The 24,522-nt window shown below is 33.1% G+C and overlaps 1 protein-coding gene across 5 annotated transcripts in view; it reads left to right on the forward strand.

The window, feature by feature from the left end:
- SENP6 (SUMO specific peptidase 6) overlaps nt 1-24,522 on the forward strand; it is a 106,101-nt gene that overhangs the window by 56,080 nt on the left and 25,499 nt on the right. For all 5 annotated transcript variants that reach the window (XM_032484482.1, XM_032484483.1, XM_032484484.1 and 2 more), the window contains 5 exons: nt 5,806-5,954; nt 10,652-11,036; nt 16,314-16,546; nt 19,672-19,842; nt 24,073-24,106. In XM_032484482.1, the coding sequence (XP_032340373.1) occupies nt 5,806-5,954; nt 10,652-11,036; nt 16,314-16,546; nt 19,672-19,842; nt 24,073-24,106 (972 nt within the window). The remainder of the gene's footprint in view (nt 1-5,805; nt 5,955-10,651; nt 11,037-16,313; nt 16,547-19,671; nt 19,843-24,072; nt 24,107-24,522) is intronic.

Genomic DNA, 24,522 nt, shown 5'->3' on the forward strand with positions numbered 1-24,522 from the left:
TCTCCTTTATTTACTTATTTATTTAATTTATGTCTGTGGACTCAGATAATAAAATGCATGCACACACACAAACATACACACACATATATATATACATGTATATACGGTTCATGTGGATAGGTAGTATTTGTGAACTTCAGGAAAGGGATATTGGTATAGTTAACTAGTAAACTTTGTAGCTCCTTTTCTGTCGGGTAGGTGCATGTATACTTGGGTGTAGGATGAATGACAGTGCTATAATAATATTGCATATATTGTTGTTTAAAGATTGTGTTTTACTTTAGGATTTCCTTTGGAGTTATGTTTTTTTTAATGTTGAAATTTCAAACCCCAGGATCAGTAGTTACTGGCATAGCACCTGGAATAATTTTCTCCTAAAAAGGAATCATTGTTTTTTAATAGTCCTTAATACCCAGGTGACTTCCTTTATTACTATTTTTTCTCCATTATTTTGCATTTAAGAGGCACTTAATATGAATTATAGCCATTTATTAGCACTGATAAGCAGTTTTCTAGGATAAAATTAAAACTTGGAAACTATTAAGTATAATTTTGGGGCATATCACTTATTCTCTTGTTTTTTTGTTTGATGTTATTTTTATATTTTTTATAAGCATGTTAAATTATTATATAATATAAATCGAGATCTCTAATTTTTTCTCTACCTATTCTTTCTTTTGTTTCTTAAACTTCCTTTTTGTTTTCCAGTCTGTTCTTTGTATTCTTGTCAGAGAATTAATAGACATTATATGCTGTCTCTGAAAGAACATTTAGTTGCATTCTTAATGTAATTACATTGTGACTACAATTTAAATTACCTAATTTAGCACTATTTAAGTATGTGCAAAAGAAAAATATCTTCTCACTCTTATCCAGTCAAAGTACCTTCTATTAGTATCTCAATATATAACTTACCAGATTTCTATGCATATGTACCCATTTTTTAAATGCATTTATACTGCATATACTGTTCTATAACTTGCTTTTTGACTTTGTTATGATATTATCTGATTGCTGTATTCTCATGAAAGAATTGGAATACCAAAGGAAAACCAGAATGGAAAACATAGTTAAGGGAAGCTTAAGAATCAAATGGATGACTTTATATATAATGGGCTTCTTTACAAGTTAGTATATCCAAGTTTCTGTAATCATTTTTTAATGAATGTATAGTGACCCACTATATTTATGTCCCATAATTTAGATTTTTAATGTTTTGATATTAATATATGTTATGATTAATAATTCAGCACATTTTGTGTATTTTATCTATTATTGTCTTAGATCAAATCCCTAGATATAAGATTACAGGGACAAAGGTTATGCACATTTTAAAGACTTTTGGTATGTTACTGCCAAAATGCTTTCTATAAAGGGTGTCAGTTCCCAGCAAGCAATATCTGAGTGTGCCTGTTTCTTGTGTGTTCCTCAGCAGCATTAGATGTTATCATGCTTTCACACTTAACCAGTTTGATGGGGAAATAGTATTTGTTTTTCATATTTCCTCATTACTGGTGAGGTATTTTATATGTTCAATGGCTATTTGAATTTATTCTTTTATTCATGTCTGCCTGTTGTGTCCTTTGTCTGTTTATCACATATTTAGCATAGCCAAAGCTGATTTTTAAGGAGGTTGTAATGAGAATGTGATGTATCACTTTAGTTTTATTTTATACTGAAAATTACTCATAGTGACAATTACCTGATAGAGAAAACCAACTGTCTAATTTGTCTTTGTCTTTTTAAAGACTGAAAGTAATTCAAAAGCAAATACATAAACAGAATAAAGATAGTTGTTTGCTTTCAGACTAGCTGTGGCGTATATGTTTGCTAGCATGTTGGTAATATTACAACTGAATTCTCAAACAAGACAGTTAAGGGCCTTCCTTGCCCCACCTCACCTCCAGCTTCTGTTACGAACATTTTCAAGCATACAGAAAAGTTGGAAGACCTTTACAGTGAATATACATATATCTACCATATAGATTCTACAATTAATACTTTTCTATACTGCTTTATTACATATCTGTGTATCTACTCATCCATTTATAGATCAATTCATCTTATTTTTCCTAATGTATTTTACAGTAAATTGCAGACACAGTACAGTTTACTTTACACTGCAACAGGCATATCATTATCTAGAGTTCAATATATGTTTTAGTTTTCTTTTTCTCTTTTGGAATAAAATTAACATCCAGTGAAATGCACAAAGCTTAAGTGTGAAGTTGTATACATTTTGACAAGTACACACACCTTTTTAACCCAAACCTCTGGGAAGACATAGGTGCAGATAATATCACCTCAGAAAGTTCCCTTATGTTCCTTTCAGTTACTCCTTATCCCTGACCCCTCAAAGATAACCGTTTTTCTGATTTTTCCCAGCATAGATTAAAATGAGCTGTTGTGGGACTTCATATAAGTGGAATAATACAATGTGTACTCTTTTATGTAAGACTTCTTTTCACTCAGGGTAATTTTTTTAAGATTCAAACATGTTGTTGCATGCATTAGTAATTTGTACCTCTTTAGTTGAGTTGTTTCCAGTTTTGGGGGAGGGGTTTGTTTTTTACTGTTACGAGTAAAGCTGCTATAAATGTTCTTTTTATGGCGGACCCCTTTTTTAAAACTTGGATTTTAAAATTTATTCTAAAGAGCCAACCTATTAGTCACTTTTACTTACCTCATGTCTTCCATATTCTCACATTTTCTGCATATTTGGAAATAGTGCAGTATATTAAAAAGACCTTGAGCTGGAAAATCAGCAGGAATTATCCTAATCTTGGTGTTCCTACTCTGTGGTCTTGGGTGAACACTCTTTGTTCACCTTCTCCTCCCTAGAAGTGGAGTTCAGTGAAAGCAAGAATGTCACATAGGTTTCATGTCAAGCACCTCCCTGGAGTACTTTGTTGAAGGTTTGGAGACTGTGTCACAGTTTAGGAAAAATGACTTGCATGATCGGTTAGCTAGTGAAACTTCCATGAAGCAATTGTTAGGCATTTGCCATTCCTAGACTAGTCAAGTTTTAAGTCTTTTGTCATTTTATGTTTCTGGCTGTAATTTGAGACTAGTTAATTTTCACATGAGACTAGTTAATTTTCACATGAATTCTCTTACTTTTTTTCAAATGTTTTTCCTTCTTTCCATAGAAGGTAGAATCCTCAAGGAAGTGCTTGATCCCGACATTAACTTTTTTATGCTCACTGTCTCTTTGTAGAACTAGTCTTGTTCCCCATACACTGTCAGTCATTTGCCACACCTCCACATCACATTGGTTTCAAAAGTTTCATCGTAAAACTTCTAATTATGTTACTCTTTTCCTTTTCTGTCTCTCTCCTTTAGTACCTTGTAGATAACATTGATTTAGGAATCAAGATTTTAAAATCATTTTTCTCTGTTTTGTAAAAATTTTCAATTTCTCTCAAGGCTTGGGCCATTTGTTTCCTCCTTGTTAATTATGATAGGAAATAGAGAAAATGTGACAAAGATACAGTGAGATAGCTTTAGTGGAGAGATGAGTGTGATGATCAGGAATGAGGTGATAATGGTATTTTAATTTTTTAAATGCCCTCCTCCCAATAGTTTTTAAAATGTCAGTCTCTAAGTAGGGTATGGCAGGAAAGTGATAGTTACATTCTTGAGCAAAGTGATTTGCAATGATATTGAGGGGGTTACAAAGATTCCTAAAATATGGTTAAGAGGAAAAAGCTATTTTGTGTACATACAATAATTAGTAAGACCAAGAAGAGTTGAAGGGGTAGAAACCCCACGTTTTAAGATAGCTCTCTGTAGATTAGATTATGCCAGTAATTGGTTTTGTATACCAGATAACTGCATGTATTTTCTGAACTCCAAACCATGTCTGCCTCGTTTTCTCTTACTGTCGTCACATTATGGTTCTTTAATACTCATTTGTATGGAAACGGCTTTTTAGATCTAATCCATGTAACAAAACAAGTTAGCCTTCATAGGGCTGTAACTAACCCCTAGATACTCTGACTGGAGCAGCTTTCCGTTCCTCTCCTTGGCTAAGTCCTTCTGTTTCTAGATCTGTGAGTGTATCGGTATCTGCGTGGCAGAGTTAGGCCATTTTCAGAGATGACCTCGTAACAGCATCCCTTCCTTTCACCTATGTGATTTCCTCTTTTTGTAATATGTCATATGGTCTTATCTTTTGCAGTGTGATTCATTAATCCAGTTAACATTTTTAGCCCTTACCTTGTGCGGTTTCTAGACACTGAGAAAACATGTGACTGAAACATGATTTCTGCTTTTTCAAAGCTGACAGTATATTGGGAAGAAATAGATGAGTGCAAATAATTAGCATAAAGTAAAAAGTGCTAATAGAAGTATGGATAAAATGCTGTGGAAGCCCTCAGGATTTGCTTAGTTGTGCTTAGTGTGGGGCAGAGAATGATTTGAATTTACTAGATAAATAGGGAAGGCTTTGCTTGTAAAGAGAACAGCTTATGTAAGGGTGAAAGAGGGCTCTGGAGAAAGGCACTTCTTTGAGGTATAGTTTTTTTGGAAATAAGACTTGAACATCAATACAGACTTTTGCTTGCCGAGAGATGGATTTTAGACTTTCTCCCAGAGGTACTGGAATCACTGAAAGATTTTAAGCATTAGAATGATCGAGCCATATTTTGAAAGATCTCTTTGGCAGTAGTGCAGGATTTGAAGCAAGCAAAATTGGAGTGAGGGACATCAGTTTAGGCAAGAGTTAAACATTTGAAATACTGTGGCAGTGAAGTTGGAGAGGAAGGAATGGATTGAGGAGCTGTTAGTAGAATTCCTTTGAATGTGAGGAAGGATTCACGAGAAGAAGTCAACGATTACTTAGATTTCTAGGTTTGGTGTCCAAGAAAATAGAGGTGTTCAAACTGTGCAAAGGCTGAGAAGGTTGAAGTTACTTAGTGTGGAGCTCCTGTGTGATTACACTAAAAAAGAATAATGTCATGGGTTTTTTAAGGCAGTGTTGCATGTCAAACTCAGAAATATTAGAAAATGTTGATTTTTATGTGTGGATCATCTCATTATTTAAAAATATCAAAAAATAAGAGGATGTTAAAGATAGGAAAATGGAAGTATTTAACAAACTTGGATATTATGCAGGTAGAGCATTTTGATTTGTGGATTTATTAACTTTTGTTTTTGAAACCAACGTTTGGTTGGTTTTCTTTACTGATGAAGTCTGATTGTAATAAATTTTAAATTGTCCTGTTTTGGAGTTCATTAAACCATTAAAAAATTCTAATTATATCCTTAATGAAAATGATTTAATTTACATGGAAAAATAATGAAGAAAATTCTCTTTTGTATATCTTGAATTTAAAAAAAGAAACAGAATTGAGAATTAGTTTCCTTTATCTAAACAGTTGTACCCTACATTTAAATTCAAATTTTTCTCATTACTATTCTAAGAAGAGTAACTAACTTAGAAAAAAAAAGTGTATGAGAGAGAGAGAGGGAGAGGGAGGGAGAGAAGTTCAGTGCAGGAAGTGCTTCTGTTGCCTTAGTAGCACAGAACAAGCAGAAGAGAGTGTTGGTGCGCTGGATGAAAGTGGTCCACCATGTCTGGGGGGGTGGGGGAGATTCTAACGAGGAGTGGAAGGTGGACAGGAACAGCCAGGAGACGGCCCCTGGCTCTGACCTGAAGTTCTGTTTTGCTTTATTGTACATACTGAAACAGTTTATTTTAACTAAAACATAATTTGATAATATGTTAGTATTTTTTCATTGCAAAGATCATGAGGAATTAATAAAGTTTAATTTCAGTACTTTTGGCATTTTTCCTTCCTTTAGATCGTATAATGAAGAAAACAGAAGAGTCTGAATCACACCTGGATTCTGAAATTAAAAGGAAAGTACCACAGAAACGTCACAGTAGTACATATCAGTCTACCCCATCTCCTCTGTCTCCTGCTTCCAAAAAATGTTTAACTGATTTAGAGGTGGGTAGAGAAATTATCCTTTCTTTCTAACCAATTGGTATTTTTATTCGTTTTTTTTTTTTTAGTGCTTATTAAATTCTAGGTGACCTTTTCACATAAGACTGGAAAAGAACTAGAAAAGTTACTTTACGCAAACTTCTCTGCCTTTGTTAGATCATTTTTCAGTTATCAAAAATCCAGAATATATATTTTTTTCTGAAAAGAATTTGAGTGGCTCCCTGCAACATACTTCTAATAATTGCTCTCAACCAGAAATTTTTTGAAATAATTTTAAATATACAGAAAAAATGAAAAAAATAATAGAAAGGCTATCTGCATATTCTTTTATTTGATTCCCCAGTTTTCCACATTTGCTTTATTGTTCTCCCTTGCTCTGCCTTCCTGTCAGCTTCTCTTCTGTGTGTGTATTTTTTTCTACCATTTGGGTATAAGTAAGTGGCAAAATGCCCATTTACCACTTTAGTACACGTTTCCTTAAAAAAAAAATTCTCCTATGTAGCCAGAGTACAACTGTCAAATTTTTGAAATTTAACATAGATCTAAAATTACCATCTAATCCACAGAGTTCTTTCAAATTTTCCATAACTAATGTCGTTTCTGGGAACAGGATCCAATTCAAGATCATGTTACATTTAGATGTCATGATCTTTAGTCTTCTTTAATCTGAAATAATTCCTTGATCTTATTTTGTCATTCATAACCCTGGTATTTGTGAGGAATATAGGCTACTTACCTTGTACCTCAAGTTGGATTTGTTTGGTGCTTCTTCATGGTCTATACATTTTTCAAGAATCCTCTGGAGTGATGCTGTGATCTTACTGCCTCATATCACGAGGTGCACAGTGTTGATTTTCACATTATTGCTGATACTCACTTTTATCTTAGTTAAGATGTTCTCTTCCAGATTTTTCCAGTCATTTAATAGATATTTTATTTAATAGGTATTTCTATACTTATTTACCAATGAGCGTTTTTTCTTATCCCATATTATTTATTCCTCTATTTTTATGAGCTTAGACACATAGTTTCTTATTTTACTCAGAAAAGTTACTCTGTAACTATCATCATTTACTATGATGCTCATATTGTCCCAGACTTGGCCCATGGGAAGTTCTTCACGCTGGCTGCTGTTTCTTTTTGATCTGTACCCATTATTCTTTGAGTACTTACTTACTTTATGGTATAACCAGATAGTCTAGACTACTTTGTATTTTCTCTGCATCAGCATTTCTCTAAGGAGGCGTTGTTCCTGTAAGTGGAGGAAAGATATTTGGGCAGTAGTTGTGCCTTTTGCTACTGGGTGTCACAGGTTTAGGGCCTCTCAGTGAAATAAATGTGTGTGTGTATGTGTCAATATTTAGTACATATTAAAATCCATCAGTTCACATTGATAACTCCAATTCTAGTCCAATACCGCAATGTTTATTTTAGCCTCTCCTAGTTTGCATGTTTGTAACTCCCTTCTCTAACAGTGAGTAACCTGACTCCCATCATTTCCAGTGTATTTACTTATTTGCTCAGTTGCCTTTTACGTGACCAGTCTCATGCATGCCAACCTCAGGTTTGCCTGGGCCATCTGAGCATGCCCCACGCTGCTTGGCCCACTGCTTGACCCAGGGAGAGGAGAAGGAGAAAAGTCTTTTGGAAAGCTCCTCCCCAGACGCACCGTCCTTCCTCCACTAGTCATGCCAGATGGAAGCCTCAGGACTTTTTTTAACATCTAAAATATAGCTTCCTTTTTTAGTCTTTACCCCCGTGCCACTTATTCTTATCCTTTCTTAGTGGAGATAAAGAATAGATTGTAGTTACTCTCTATGTAATTTTAAATTCTTGAACAAGATAGTGGCTTTTCCTTCCGTGTGTAGTCTGAAATTTCAGTGTATCCTGCTTAAAAGAAAACAAGTTCTTTGATATTTAACGTGATGATAGAAAGTTCAGAATATTTACTAAATATGACATTGTTTCAGTGGTGTCTCATCAAAGACAGGCTCATTCTTATCAAGTAGAGTTGGTTATTATTAATATATAGAGACTGGCAGATAATTTGTGATATGTGTTTTGAATTTATTTTATTTTGTGAAAATCTTCCACTGATCAAAAGGGGGAAAATGAGACCTTAATTAATCTTTGTTTTCCAAAAGAAATATTTAACATAAAATTGTTACGAAAATTTACTACTTTACACATACTTTACTAAAAGTGAGCAATATTGAGATTCTAGTTTTTAGATCACTAGGTTGATAAAATTCTTAACCTCTAGTTTTTATCATGGAAAAGTTAATAACCATGTTTGATCTGCATTTTGTTCCTAATTGTTGCAAACATTTCTAAGATATGTGTTTCTTAGCTGATGGTAGGTATATGACATAGCTAATGATACATTTCCTTATATATTTTCGTATTGGAAATTTTAATAGTATGGAAGTGCCTTTTCCATTTCAGTATCAATTTTATAGAAGAAAATATGTGGAAGTATTGCTTTTCATTGAAATGCATCCTTTATTATAGACAATAAAGTATTGGAGTCAGTCTGAATGCAGCGTGATCATATCATCAGTTCTTAAAAGACAGCCTATGTATTGCTGATTCCCACTGTGGCAAATGGGGCTCTTGCTCCCACATAAATAAACGTCTTTGAACTTTTTTGAGTGCATCACAATAGTTTCTTAAACTTAGCTGGAAGTGGGAATATGTCTTTGTTCATCATGAAAATAATGGGGTTAAATTTTTCTTAGAGGATTAAATATTTCATCACAGAGTGTACGTAGGTAGGGACTACTTTTTTGTTTATAGTTTTCCCTTTCAGGTACAGTAGGACATGGTCAATTATTTGTGGTGTTTGTATTTCATTTAAATATACTATTATTTCCTTCCCTTTTTGGCAATAGGCTAAAATATGAGAGTCAATTAATCTGTCCCATATTTGTGTCTAACCAGTTGTTGCATAGCTTACCTACGCATTCAAAAGAGCATAACTGAATTCTCCTATGTACTGGCAGAGAAAGAGATACGCTTTTTTTTTTTTTTTTTTTAATAATCCACATATGCCGAAATAGTGAGCTAATGTTCTACAAGTTCAGTTTTGCCCTGGTTAAAGGTTGGTTTTCATTCCTTTTTGTTATCTGGGGCAGACCCTTGAATAAGTAACATGGCATAATAGAACAGCCTGATCATGGGTCATGTTGGGCAAAGTAAGCGATTTCTTTGTTAGTTTTTTCATCTTTGAAGGAAGGTGATAGGCCTAGAGTAGTAGCCTCTAGACTTTTTTTGCTTGTAGACTTTCTATGTGTTATTTTTGAATTATAAATTTACATAGAATGAAACGTATAGAACTTAAGCATTCAGTTCAGTAAATTTTGAAATTTGTGTATACACATAATTATATATAATTACCACCTATCTGTAGGTCTGCAACCACTTGATGTCTTCTGTCACCTAAAAGTCCTAAAAGAATTTTAAATAACTGTATATTCTCTTATGTATTTTTAAGTTGACATTTAGCATTTTTCATCCCAAATTTAAATGGTCACACAGTATATAATAGTTGACACAGTGAAAGGAGTAACATTTTTAAACAGTGGTTAAATCACTCTCCTCATAGGGATCTGGGAGCAGTCTAGATATCACAACACTTGATAATTAGCATCTCATTTCACCTGTGGTATAAGGCTAAAGCATTAAAATTTTTTTCTTTCAGATTAAGTTATTTCAGTTGTTACTAGTACACTTGATTTAAACTATATATTTTTACAAAGTTTAATAGTTATTTGACATAAAAAGTAAAATTATTGGAAATGCATCTTTAAATTAGAGAAATTCACTGTTTTTCTGAGTTATTTCATACGTCCATGGATAAATATGTTACATACTGAGACAGGATTCAGCATCTATTTGTATTTTTCTTTTTAATAGATGCAAATGCTGAAGAACCATATTCATATAAATAAGTACATGAGTATGGAAAGAATTTTATTATAATATTATCATCCAATACCTTGAACTTCTAGGTTATATGCCTCCAAATCACATGATACTTTGTTGTCAAAGAACATTTTTTAATGATCTCACAATTGTAAGAGGCGTAGATTAGGCCTTCCTTAAAATAATTTTGAAGGACTATCTTAAAAACAAATTATCTTGTAAAAGTTTTTGTTAACCAGTACTTAAAATCAATTCATTTTTCCAGCATTTAAAATTATCCTTCTGTTTGGTTTGGTGATTTTTATTCCCCGGGGGAATGCACCATTGTAATATTTCAAATGGAAATGGAATACGGATTTAGTTTTTTTTTTTTTAAAGTATGATAAGGACAGTTGTGGCAGGTGGTGCTTTGACATGAGAAGCATAATCAAATCAGCTTTTGGGAAGGTTATATGTGTAAACTGAGGATCTAGATATCTATTCCCTTTAGATTATTTGGCCCTGAATGGCTTAGAACATCTTTATGTAGCCCTTGAGGAGTATACACAGTCCAGTTTGAAGACTACTGGACTAGATGGTTTTGAAAATTCCTTCCAGCAATCTGATGCTAAATTCCAAGTAATGTTCAGGACTTTGTGTTTGCCATGGTGATGGTGATAGAGAGTAAGAGCTTTAATTTTGAGATTTTTGTCATTGTTCCATGATGTTAAAATAAAATGCCAAAGTGTTTTGTTTCTTTTTTCTTTTTTTTTTTTTTTTTTTTTTTTGTATTTAAGGTTTCTAAACAGTGTGGATATTGTCCAAAATGTGGAAAAGAAAAAGAAAATCAGACTAAATGCCAAAGTTGTGGTATTCCTTTTAAGGATTTGCAGAGAAATTGCAGACAAGCTGTAACTTTGAATGAATCTACTGGATCATTATTAAGAACATCAATTCATCAGAATTCTGGTGGACAGAAGTCGCAAAACACAGCATTACCAGCCAAGAAGTTTTATGGCAACAGTGTGGGAAAGGTTCCAATTGATATTATTGTGAATTGTGATGAGAGTGGACAGAATTATTTACAGACTAATGGGAAAGTCATTTTATCTAGGGCAAAAGTAGCCAAAATCACAAACCTGAAAGAAAGGAAAACAAGCCTGTCAGATCTAAACGATCCAAGTAAGTATTTTACTCCCTTTCGTATTACTTGTATCATGTATATTTTTAATGGGAGCATGCACATATTTCAGAAGTGTGGTTTTAATAGGTATCTTCTAGTGTCAGTTATGTAACATGCTTTTTGGGCAGATGATTAAAACTGTCCATGTAGTTGGAAGTAATAACTGACTGTTCCCATCTCATACTCCATCTTAATATTAAAAAAAAAAAAAAGAAAAGAAAAACAGACCTTAGTTCTAGTCCTAGTCAGATGCTATTTATGCCCACCTTTCTAACTTTGGCCTGGTGAACTTAATCTTTCTGATCTGTAAAGGAGTATACTTCCTGCCTAATAGTTTTCTTGAGGGAGTATATAAAATAACATAAAATGCCTAGCATAGCCCAATAAAGCATTTGACATATAGAAAGGACTCTTGACAATTTTGTTCCTCCCCTAAATCCTTCTCCTATCTTTAGACACATGTGCATATATATATATATGAAATGCAGTCCTTTTTGTAGCAGAAGATTGGAAATAATCAAGGACTGGTTGAACAGACTGTAGCTTATTATATAGCTATAAAAGGAGAGAAAGATCTCATTTAATATTGTGTAGAGTGATTTCTAGGATCTTTAATCAAGTGAATTGAGTAAGGTGCAGGTAAGAGTGTATAATATGCTACTCTTTATTTATGAAGGGTAGAAGAATAAATATAGGTTTTATTTTTTTAATGGAAAGATATATCAAAAACTGATTTTGAAAAGAAGTTAAAAGAGTAGGAAATAGTGCTGTAGGGGTTGATACTAGATTTCTCCAAATATGTATCTTGTTTTATAGATTTGACTTTGGAACCATGTCAGTGTTTTAAATCAAAATTAAATCAGAAGCTTAAAACAACAACAAAGTTGAAAACAAAATGAGACAAATGAAACTAATTATCTATCTAGTTGTTAACTTGAACATACAGAAGAATCAACTTCAGATTAATTTAAATTAAAATAATATTGTGGCTGTGTATCCCTAATGTGATATATATTTCAAGGTCAAATGGAATTCCAAGTAGATCCTAACTGTATTCAGTAATATTATTGTTAATAATATAAGTATTGCTATTTTTAAATATACATATTGATAAGACAAATAAGCAGTTATATTATTGTCTCAAGAAACCAAGATTTTTCTTTTCTTTTTTTGGCATTGATATAATCCACAGAGTTTATTCAGATTTTACCAGTTTTCCACACACTCATTTGTGTGTGTGCACACATGTGTGTAGTTTAAAGCAATTTTATCACATATTTTGACTCATGTTACCACCACCCCTGTCAGGATATGAACAGTTGCATCACAAGGATCCCTAGTGCTACCCTTTTTTTTTTTTTTTTTAAGATTTTTAATGTTAGAGAAAAGGAAGACAAAAATAAAGTCAAAGGAGTAAAAATAATTGTAACCTTAAATTTGAATTAGAGGTAATAATATGAACTTATTTTATATATTTTTCTCTTAAATAGAAAATATCTTTTAGCTTTACCCACAGAAAATGCATAGAAACAGTAAGCAGTCCTCTATAGAAATGAACAACCCTAGTTCCCATATTTGTGTTTTTGAAGGCCAGTTCCACTAAAAATAACCAGAGGCTCCTCAGAGAAATGGCTGACTCCTGGTCTGGAGCATGAATGTATGAGATAAACCTCAATCACCTTGTTGTATCGAGAAGCATGGAAACAGTCAGAAACAACCATGGTTATGTCAGAGCACGCAGGAGCTAAAATGAAAGGGCCCCCACTGACCAATAATGAGACCCTTGGATCACAAAGGAATCATAACTACTATATACTGAAATATGTCAAATATATCAAAATTAGTTTGTAATGATATCCCCCTACGCACCACAATGGAAAAAGCTCTCCATTGATTACTTTATAAAAAGATAAAATGCAGAATTTTTTTAACCTCAGAAGTTCTGTTTTAACTCATTTCAATATAAAAACCTCAACCCATACCAGTACATTAGCTTATTTTCAAAAAACCTGGTTTAAAAAAGAATTAGTGTATGACAGATGTCCAGCCAACACTCTGTTGTGATGTTACAAGGATGTTAATATTTGATGAATATTTTATGATACATATTACTGTTATACCAGTACCATTTTAAATATTAAAATCATTTGAATCTTTCCTAGTGGTGGGGTTTTTATATTTTAATGTAAGATGTAAGTAAAACTCTAAGGTAGTAGGCAGGTATTGGATTATTATTCTGAGCCAAACTTTATATTGGAAACTCAACATCCTGAGGACATTGCCAGGTTGAGGAAAACTGGAGGTTAGTAAGGCTAAGTTGATAAGTGAAAAAACAAAATAAATTCATGTGGTTCTGAGGTGCCTTAGGCAGTTTACTATGTAAAGCTTAACCTAGAACCATATCGACCATGAATTAAAACCATAAAGCATATATTTGCTCCCTTCCCCTGCTCAAAAATTAAGAACAGTATTTCCCATTAAAGTATATGGAAAACTATCTTCTAAGATATCATTTATTGCATGCTTATCTGCCCTGCTTTGTGATAAGATTTTTATACTAAACAGTTTCATTTGTTTTTTACAGTCTTATGAGGTAGTTAATAATACCCCATTTTATACATGAGGCAACCTAGGCTTAAGATTAGTTTCTCAATATTATATACATATGATCTATTGGAGTTTAGATTTTAAAAAACAGGTTTTTCTGGTTCCAGAATCTTCTTTCTTATACTTTATCATTCTTAAGTTTGTATTTATGTTGAAGTAGTTTATTACTGTGAAGCTTTTATTTTGTCCTCAGTGGGCATACAGTAAAATGTACAATGTCCCAAGTAGTGATAAATTCTGTGTAGAAAAGTGAAGCAGTTCCGGGGAAGAGACAGTGACAAGTGTCAGGATGAAGACGAGTGCTGTTTGAGATAGGTGGTGGAATAAGCACCTTTGATAAAGTTACTGTTGACTGTTGCCTAGCATGAAGTGAGGAGGAAGATATGCTGATATCTGTGGGAACAAGTTTGGAATGTAAATGCAAAGACACTGTATCATTCTGCTTGGGTTGCCATAACAGAATACCAGACTGAGTGGGCTTAAACTACAGAAGTTTATTTTCTCACGGTGCTGGAGGCTGGAAGTCCAAGAGCAAGATGCCCCTGGGACTGGTGTCTGGTGAGGCCTCTCTTCCAGGCTTGCAGACAGCTAGCTGCCTTCTTGCTGTGTCTTTACATGGCCTTTCTTTTGTGCTTCCGTAGAGAGAGAGAGAGATTGGGCGCCTCCTCTTTTTCCTGTGACACCAGTCCTCTCAGATTAAGGCCTTACCTTTATGACCTCATTTAACCTTTATTACTTCTTTACAGGCCCTGTCTCCAAATATAGTCACATTGCAGGTTAGGGCTTCAACATACGATTTTGTGGGGAGACACAGGTTTAGTCTATAGCAGATGCTGACGCAAAATCTTAGACATATATTTATATGGAATGTATTCTATATTTCATGTAGAATTAAAGCAGCCGTAAGAACAGCTCCTCAACTGTATATCATTTTGCACACTCTCTCCCCAATTATAGTGACACCAAATAAAACCCGTGTTAATGAAACAAGAACTATGTAGTACAGCTCTATCTGTTGCAGCATTGGGGCTTTGAAATAAATTTTTGATAGATTAGATATAGAAGTTTTACTGTTCCTGAAGCACAATGAAAATAATTGTAGATAGAACACTAGGTTTATTGTTTACTATATATTTCTGTGTGGTGTTTCATTAACAGCACAAACAGTTCATGGACTTTTTAAAAAGCTTATGTATGTCAGGCACTGTGCTATAATAAGCCTTTTACATAGTAAGTGATTTGTTCTTAAGACAGTCCTTACAAATAGATACCATTATTGTCCCCAGTTTCACAGAGGAGAAACTGAGGCAAATAGCTAGTAAGTGGCAAAACCCTAACTTTCAAGTATGTGTAAATCTGCTTAGACTTTCTAATCTGGCCTGTTAGATTTTCTATTAATAAAATACCAGTTCTGAAAAAGATCCAACTTTACCATTTGCTCCTGAGACTGGATAGCAAAATTTTAAAAAACAAGTAGGGTGATGCTGGGGGTGATGCCCCTCTGGGACTTGTATGTGACTCAAAAAATACTAACTGAGCATTTATGTGTGGGATACAAAAAAAGAAAATTGCTCCTACATGTTTATACATTCTTCAGCACATGATTTTTGAATGCTTTTTCTTTGCGAGGCACTGTTTTCGACTCTGGAAATGTAGTGTTAAGCAAGGCAATATTCTGGCTCTTTCATAAGGCTGTTTCATAGTTTATATTAGTAGGAAGAGACGAATGAGCAAGTAGACATCCACAACAAAAGACAACAGAAGTTTAAGTCAGTTGATGTGAATGAGCCAACTACCTATGTGCTTACTTTACATTGGGTAGTCAGTCAGAAAATGGTATTTAAATTAGTACTTAATGACAAAAAAAATAGAAAGCATTAGAGGAATTACAGTCCAGACAGGAACAAGCTGGTGGTGTTTGAGGAACAGAACAAATGACTGGTGTACCTGGAACATAAAGAGGGAAAATGGAGTAGTATGAGAAAGGAGGCCAGGGCCAGGTTATGGACATTTGTGAACCAGAGTAAGGAGTTAGGATTTGACTCAGGCGCGTTGTGGCTGGCTCTGGGGAATTATGCTATAGAGGTGGGTTTGATAAAATTCAAATTTAAGAATGAGTACAAGGTATAAGAGCAAATTACCTTCATATACTTAATGTCTTTCCTTGCCCGTGTTCATTTACTCAAGATTTATTGAGCATTGTCCAAGTTCTCCCAAGGACCAGTTCTGATATTTGTGATTTCCTATGTGGGGTAAAATTATTTGTCACACGGAGTTTTACACATACTTAAAATGCATGCTATTTGTGAATAATTCATATGCATATTATCTTTGTACTTAAGACTTTCCGGAAGCTCTGAAATAGTCTTACTGATAAACATTTAATTTTTGCTGTAACTTGTGTATGTTTCTGTGTGGGTGTTTTCATGGACTATAGAATCAACTTTATGTTTGTATATTGGTAAAAAAAAAAAAAGCCAGTTCTAGTTGTCCTCCAAATTTAACTTTTCATCAGAGAAAATCAATTATATCATCATTCATTTTTATTAAGTCTCAGATCTGGATGAGATCTAAAGCAATTTTTGTATATTTCTCACTGTGGTGATATATTTACATTTTTAACTTACAGTAATGAAGTACTGAAAATGTATTTAACATTTTCTTTATAGTCATTTTGTCCAGTGATGATGACGATGATGACAGTGACAGGACTAACAGAAGAGAGAGCGTATCTCCTCAACCTGCTGATTCAGCATGTTCCTCCCCAGCACCATCCACCGGAAAAGTAGAAGCAGCACTAAATGAAAATACCTGTAGAGTAGAGCATGAACTAAGAAGCATTCCAGCAGATTCAGAATTAAATACAGTTACATTGCCAAGAAAAGCAAGAATGAAAGACCAGGTACTTTCACATTTATAGACATTTATTCTGGTTGAATCTCCTTAATATTTTTGGGGAGGGTAATTTGGAAGTGTCAGTAGGAGAAAAATGGATTATTCATTGGGTAGATCTTAAAATAACACTTGGAAGATTATTTGAAAGAACATTAAAACATACAAAAATAAATCTCAATTACATTAAAAGCTTAAAGTGTAAAAAAAAATCCAACAAGAAGAAACAGTATCTATAGCACAGGGAACTGTATTCAATATCTTATAGTAACATATGGTGAAAAAGAATATGAAAATGAATATATGTATGTTCATGTAATACTGAAGCATTATTCTGTACACCAGAAATTGACACAACATTGCAAACTGTACATCAATAAAAAAATATATATATATACACACACAAAAAAGAAGAAATAACATCAGCCTTACAGTAAGCAAAATATAGGTATAAACAAGTATACTTGTATGACCTAATGGGCAGGAAAAAGTCATTTTAACTTGGGTTCATTTTAACATAATATTGTTTCACTGCATTTTATATTTTACTATATAAAAGTTTTTAAATATTCAGATGGTAAAAAGTACAGAAATTACATCAATAGATAATAGATCTAGAAAGGAATATTTGTAATGCAAGTAACATACACTACTTTAATATCTAGACCAAGAACTTTTAAAAGTTGGAGGAAAAAAAAATAGGAATAGACAAAAAGAAGAGATTGAGATTGAACTTTTACATGAAAAGTGCAAATTAAAGAAAATGAAGTATAACCATATACTTGACAAACCTTAAAAATTAATACAAAATCAGTCAATATGTACTACTGGCAAGAACCAAGGGAAAGGGTGCTTTCCTAATTATGCTGGTGGGGAAAAAATGGTGTTATGTCCCTTTGGGAAATCATCTACTAAAATATTTTAATGTATACCAAATGACCAAATAATTCACTTCTGAGACTCAATCTCAAAGGAATCCTCCCCCTCCAGTGCACAGACTGGATGTATTAATATGACTATTAGCAAACAAAATCATTGCCCACTAATATGGCAATGGCTGAAGAAACTATCGTACATCTATACCATGGAGTATTACTCAGCCACTGATAATAAAAATTAAAATATCAGTGACTTCGGATCTTCACATGGTACTGTTGAGCGAGAATACCAAGATGCAGAAATATGTACATACTTTGTTATTTTTGTAAAAAAGCTTGAATAAATTGTATGTTAAGTTATATGTGTGTGTGCATATGTCAGAAATTATAGGAGTTACAGATAAATTAATATGGAAACATACATACTTGGTTGTTAAGATGGTAACCATAGGAAATGAAAAACAAAAGATAATGACAATAATAATAGAAGAAATGGATTATATTTTTAATATAATCTAGGGGAATGCCTTTCCAAACATTTCAGCACAAGCACAAATCGTAAATGAAGGGATGAATATATTTGATTAAGTGAAAAGTACAGAACAGTGAACCAAAACACCGTCCACAGAATTTGATAGGTAATGCAAATAGGGAAAAATAGTGAAGTATTTTACAGTATGAGTTGGTCCTTTATATATTTTTAATTTCCTGAAAATCAAGAAATAGAAGCAAGCCATAGAAAAATGAGTAAATGGTCTGAATAGAGTTTAAAAAAATAAAGTACTGAAAACCAAATTAAAATAAGATAAATATTTTAAGTGTTGGATTGCTGAAAAATTTTAAAGTATATTAGTATTTCCGTTTGGTTGGTGTTTAGAGAAATGGGTGTTAGGTATGTAAATTGGTACGACTATGCTGGAGGGCAATTTGGCGATAATCAATATACCAGAATTGCTGCAAAAATGCTTGTTGGAGAATAAGGTTTCATGGAGAAAGGTCCAGAAAGAAACCAGATGTCCAGCATAGGAGGGCTCAGTTAAATAAATAATGGATTTCCATATGATGGAATTTGTAAATGAGCTGTTTTCCCACTGGCACAGTGAACAGTAAGGGTTCCTCAGTGTTGGTTTAGAGGCCCTTTGAGGGGATATGGACTGTCCATTTCTAGACTCAGTCTCTCCACTATGGATTCAGCTGGTGCAGCTCTTAAATTATGTGACTTATTGAGCTAATTACCATCTCATTTGAAGAAATAATTCTAAAGCTAAAAAGAAGTTTTTAAACTTCTGTAATAGGTTTCTGTTAATAACTGGGAAAATATTCATGGTAAATCTGTTAATGTGCTTGAAAACGCAGTTTACAGAAATAAATATGTGTATGTTATACCATATTTTGTTTTAATACATATTTTTTCGTATGATATAGGTCACAGAACTGTCTCTAGAGGGATAATGGGAATAGTGCCTATTTCTAAGCAGTGGACCTATTTTTCCTCTTGTTTTGTATCAAGATCATGTTTTATTCTTGTGATGATAATAAGGTTTTTTAACACAACAACTTAACTTGTAATTACATTTATTTTAAGTTGTATACTTATAAAATACATTTTTATATTATGATTAATTTGTATTTGGGTGATGATGAAATCTTAATCTTAACAGATCAAGTATTTTAACCTTTTTTAATATATAAAGAAGCATCATTTTACAATGTGAATAATGATCTCTTTTCCTGAATTAACCTGTTTTCTAAAAAGTTGCTGATTTAATCCAAGTACTACAGCCACACCACTATGACCACCTAACTTTTATCCAACATTTTATTGTGCATGAAGCATAGTGCTAAGCTGCTTATATGCATTAGCTCATTTGAATAAATACTCTTATACTTTACAGCTTAGGAAACCAAAACTTAAGGAGGTATTAAGTTTTAGAAGATGAGATCATTGAAAGGTGGTATAGCTGTTACTTGAACCCAGGCTGTCTGATTCCCAGAGTACCGTTTCTCACTGCTGTGCTGTTACTGGAGTTTCAACTAATAAGTAGATAAAATATAGCAAGATAAAAATAGGAAAGATTTACAGTTACTGTTACACAATCAATAAGTATTTACTTTATCTAATAACATTGTTGAAGTAAAATCAATCTTATGTTTTGATAATTACATTTCTTGTGTTGGGTCTTCTTTGCATATGTCTACTTAGTTTGCTAATAAGTTCTAGTAACTTATTAAGTGAAAATTTTATTTTCTTTTTCAGTTTGGTAATTCTATTATCAGTACACCTCTGAAACGTCGCAAAGTGATTTCTCAAGAAACTTCAGTTGATCCTGTATCTTTAAACTGCCAAAGTTCCTTTGATAGTGTAATTTTAAACTGTCGAAGTATACGAGTGGGAACACTCTTCCGACTATTAATAGAGCCTGTAATTGTAAGTACATTCTGTAAGCTCTTTACTGTACCAATTATAAGATGCAGATTTTCATGGCTAAGCCTAATATGTAATATTTTAAAATTTATAAGTTAAAATATTTAATAGAATATTAAAATCAATTCAAGATTTCAAATTGCTTTAAGCTATTTGAAATCTTGAATCTTGATTGTTTATAAACAATCATAAATACTTCTCACTGTGAAAATTAGTGAGTAAAAAATTTATCGTAATATGATGCTCAAGGTAGTGCATATTCATCATAGGAAGATGCTAATTCTCACCAAGTTAGAATACCCTCCATTATGTTACTGTTTTATTCTCATGCCAGCTTAATGCGTAAAAAGAGTATTTTAAAGAATTGTAAGAGAGAAAGAAGAATCCAAAAGAAGATGTAACACAGGGACTCCTAGAAATAGATTATTGGATAACAATAACCACCTGAGAAGCACTGTGCTTATGAACTAGTTCAGTGTCCACAAAGCCCAAAGGACTTTCTCTGGTCCTTTTATCTTACCTGTCATATCTCATTTTTCTACTCATCCTATTTCATACTCATTATTCTACTACCACCAGTCCAATTCAAATGTTTATTTTCTGTTTAAAATTTTAACATAGTCTCCTTAACAAGCCTTCTGAGTGATGATTTTTCTTCTTTCTAATATATCCTATACATTACTGGTAGGTTAATCTTCCTATAGTGCTGTACTTAATTTGTAACCCTTTATTTTAATAGTGTCTTAGCTAGGTTGTCCCTGTCTGTTTCCAACTGTTTTTTCAAACTGTCTCCTGGTATTGTCATTTGTGCATAAAGCAGTATCTCTAAGAAAATACATTTTATTACATCAAGAAAGTTAAAAGGTAGTTTTATTATTATTTAAATTATGGCAAATAATAGGTACTTATTATCTGGGATTCGTAGTTCTAAGATACAGTATGATAAAAAGAGGAGGAGGGGAACCTTATAGCTTAGTTTACATGAGAAAATGAAATGCAGAGCTAATTTCTTATCACAGCAAAGCTGTATGAGAAACCAGCATTGTTTTCTTTAAAAAAAAAAAAAAAAACCTCCAGTTTCTCATGATTCAAAAACTAGAAAGTTTTAGAAATGCATCAAAGATTTAAAGCAAATTATGTACAGACTATCTGTCCATTGTTGCCCAATAACATTGTAACATATGTCAGGATTGCTAGTGATTAGTGAAGTTTGTGTTTTGTTACCAGCCTTTTTAGTACAGATTATCTTTCCTGATTTCTGTCAGTTAATAAAAATGTCATTCTGTGTTACCTCAGAATTTTCCAGGAGTACCCTATATGTTTTCTATGGATTTTCCTTACATTAACACTTACCCAGAACTCTTCAGTACGATGATTAGGTCTTGCTTGTAATTTAGACATTTAGTTTAAAGTTGCATATTTAGTCTCAAGGCTATCTATCAAGAACTACTACATTAAAAGTTGAATGGAATTTTTTTACATGATAGTTACAGATTAGTTTTTATTTAATCTAGTGAATAAAAATTAACTGAATTTACTTTAAGAAATAAAGGTAGTATGTGTAATATAGAATGTTTTGAGACAAGAGTTTTGTTTCATTTTTGGTTTTTGTTTATTTTTAATTAAAATGGTGAATGAAATATTTCAGCCAAAAACTAGTGCTTTTAATATGGAAATTCGAACTCTGTGGTATTAACTTTCCTTGTACTGTGGGATTTTCTCAAAGAACATTCTTTGATGAAGTATGGTGGATCTGTAGTTTCTTTGTACACTGTGTTAAAAAGATGATCTGTTGGGGGGAAGGTATAGCTCAGTGGTAGAGCACATGCTTAGCATCCCAAGGTCCTGGGTACAACCCCTAGTACCTCCATTTAAAAAAAAGATGATTTGACATTTTCTTCTTGAACATAACCTCCTTATGTTTTGTAGTGAAATGATTTATACTGCCATGTCATTAATCTGAGGAAACAGATTTTAAGTGTTTTATCAAATTTTATAGGCATTTATTATTAGGTAATTTAATTATTTTAAATTCACTCGGTGTTAGAATTGACGCTATGTAGAAGTACCAGTTTTTTTAACAGAACACCTTACATTATTAGAAATACCATGTGTGCCTAAATACAGTGCATTCCTCATTCTGTTAATGAGAAAATTGAGGAGATAAAAAAATCAAGAGTTTTGGCCAACTTAAATTTAGAAACTCAGGGATGTAGGTAAAATAACCCAGGGTCTACTTATAACATTCATATTTGTGTGTAATTAGTTACACACAGGTATTTATTTATTTAAAATTTTTGTTTGTGTTTTGGGGGGATAATTAGGTTTATTTATTTATTATTGTTCATTTTTTACTTAATGGATGTACTGGGGATCGAACCCTTGACCTCATGCGTGCTAGGCGTGTGCTCTACCACTGAGCTGTACCCTCCCTCCCACACAGATATTTAAATGATAACTATTCAGACATGTTTCTTTGTATTCATATATCTCATGTAACAATTTTATTCAAATGCTTCCACGTTAATGTTTGTCATTTTTTAAGAAATTTTTATTTTATTTTATTTGTTTTGGGGGAGCAGTTAGGTTTATTTATTTATTTATTATAATGAGGGTACTGAGGGGTTGAACTCAGGACCTTGTGCCCGCTAAGTATGCGCTCTATCACTGAGCTATACGCTCCCCCCATGTCATTCATACTTGCCATTTTTTGAGCCATCTGACACACTCTTCTAAAGCATATAACTTCCTCTCCTGTATGTGTTGGAATGTTTTCCAAGCTACAAATACCCATTTCTTAGTGTCCCCAATTAACCTGTTACTTTCCATTGAAACCAGTTAATATTATTTTCAAGCACAATCTTTAGGAGGTATGTTTAGTGACACTCTAGACTTTGCAACTGTTGTAATGACACGTAGATTTATTGTATATTTCCTTGTTTCCTTTTTTCCCACTGTGAAAATTTTAAAACAGAGGAGTTGAAAGATTTTACAGTGAATACTCATAAAACTGCCAGCTAGACTCTGCCATTAACATTTTACCAAACTTTCTTTTCCTATATCTATTTATCCGTCTAGATACCGCTCCAACTTTTTAAAAAATGCATATTGAAGTTCTTATCCTCCTTTTTTGATTCTCTTGACTTAAATGTAAACACACAAAATGAGCATTAATTCAGGTTGTATCAGGCTTAATGTGCCTTCTCTACATTAAAATAATCAGACAATCACCTTTTTATGACCACCAGTAATAACTGACTTCAGGCAAGATCTTCAGTGGATACCAAAACCATTGGGCAAAAGGTTATTAGAAAACAGGATATTGACAAGTTTTCAAGTATCTCTCTGCAATTACTATTTACTTACAAAGGGGAAAAGAAATGTTTACAGTGGAAAGACCTGGCACACTGCCTTCACCAAGTGATTAAGCTTGAACAGTAGTGAGACAGCCTGATATCGTGTGCCTTCTAAGTGACGTAGTGGGGTAAGACATCACCTGTGTGCTGTATTTGCTGGAAATATGTGGCCTGAATTATAAAATGAGGAGACACAAGTCCAAGATGTACATTTTGCAGAACCTATCCTGGATTCTTCGAAGGCCATGTCAAGAAGAACAGAGGGAGGCAGATTCTGGTCTAGACCGGAGTAGACAGAAGGGACAAATGTAACTTTGACAGAGTCATGGATTGGGGAAAAATTAAAACAGCAGTAAAGAACAATTTTGAGCAGTTGGGGAAATCTGAGTATTCACTTTGTGTTGAACAAAATTAATCTTGATTTTCTTAGATGTAGTAGTGATGTTTTGGTTGTGTTAAGAGAAATGGCCTTGTTCTTGGGAGGTATCTGTTGAAAGATTTAGGGATAAAAAATGAAGTGTGTATATATATACAAAGTGTGATGGAGCAGGTTTGGCAAGATTGTAAGAGTGAATCTAGGTAAGGATTATTCAGGTGTTTGTTGTAATAGTCTGTCAACTTCTCTTTAAAGTTGTAAGAAATAAACCAGTGATATGAGAAATGTTCAAAGCAATTGAATAAAGAAGGTGAAACTTGCCTTTTTGAGAGATCATTGGCAGAGGGGGAATGCAGAATCTCATCTTGTGTTTAAGCACATGGTACATGGATCAGTTTTTTAATCTTCTGTAGTCTGAGTTCCAAATAACATGTCATTTAGGGTGTTTCTAGCAAAATCTTCAAAAATCTATGAGTGTTACTAATTTATCTTATTTTTCAGTTTTCTTTAGATTTTATCAAGATACAGCTGGAAGGTAAGCTCTTTATGTCCTTCTGCTCACTAAAGCTTTGTTTACACTGTAACACTACTGGAATAAAGAATAAAACAATATTCATAGAATTCACTAAGATCATTAGTTATTACATGCATCTTAACAGAGGGCATATATCTTAATACTGCAGTTTCATTCTGTAACATCACAAAAGCTGAGTTTGATTTTTTAAATGCATTTTATTAAGTCCTCTTTCATTTGGAAGGCAGCTATGCACACCACTATACCACCAACGCAAATCCTCTTTCATTTGGAAAAAATGTAGACACTTCTTTAAGATACAAAGATTTTTCTTTGTTTCCCACCAGAGTTACTGCTTACCGAGCATAATAAATATATACTTAACTTTAAAATTATACTTCCCCACAGTTTCCTCCATTTATGATTTTGCCTCTTAA

Source organism: Camelus ferus, chromosome 8, assembly GCF_009834535.1.
Source record: "Camelus ferus isolate YT-003-E chromosome 8, BCGSAC_Cfer_1.0, whole genome shotgun sequence".
In the NCBI taxonomy this organism is placed as follows: domain Eukaryota; kingdom Metazoa; phylum Chordata; class Mammalia; order Artiodactyla; family Camelidae; genus Camelus; species Camelus ferus.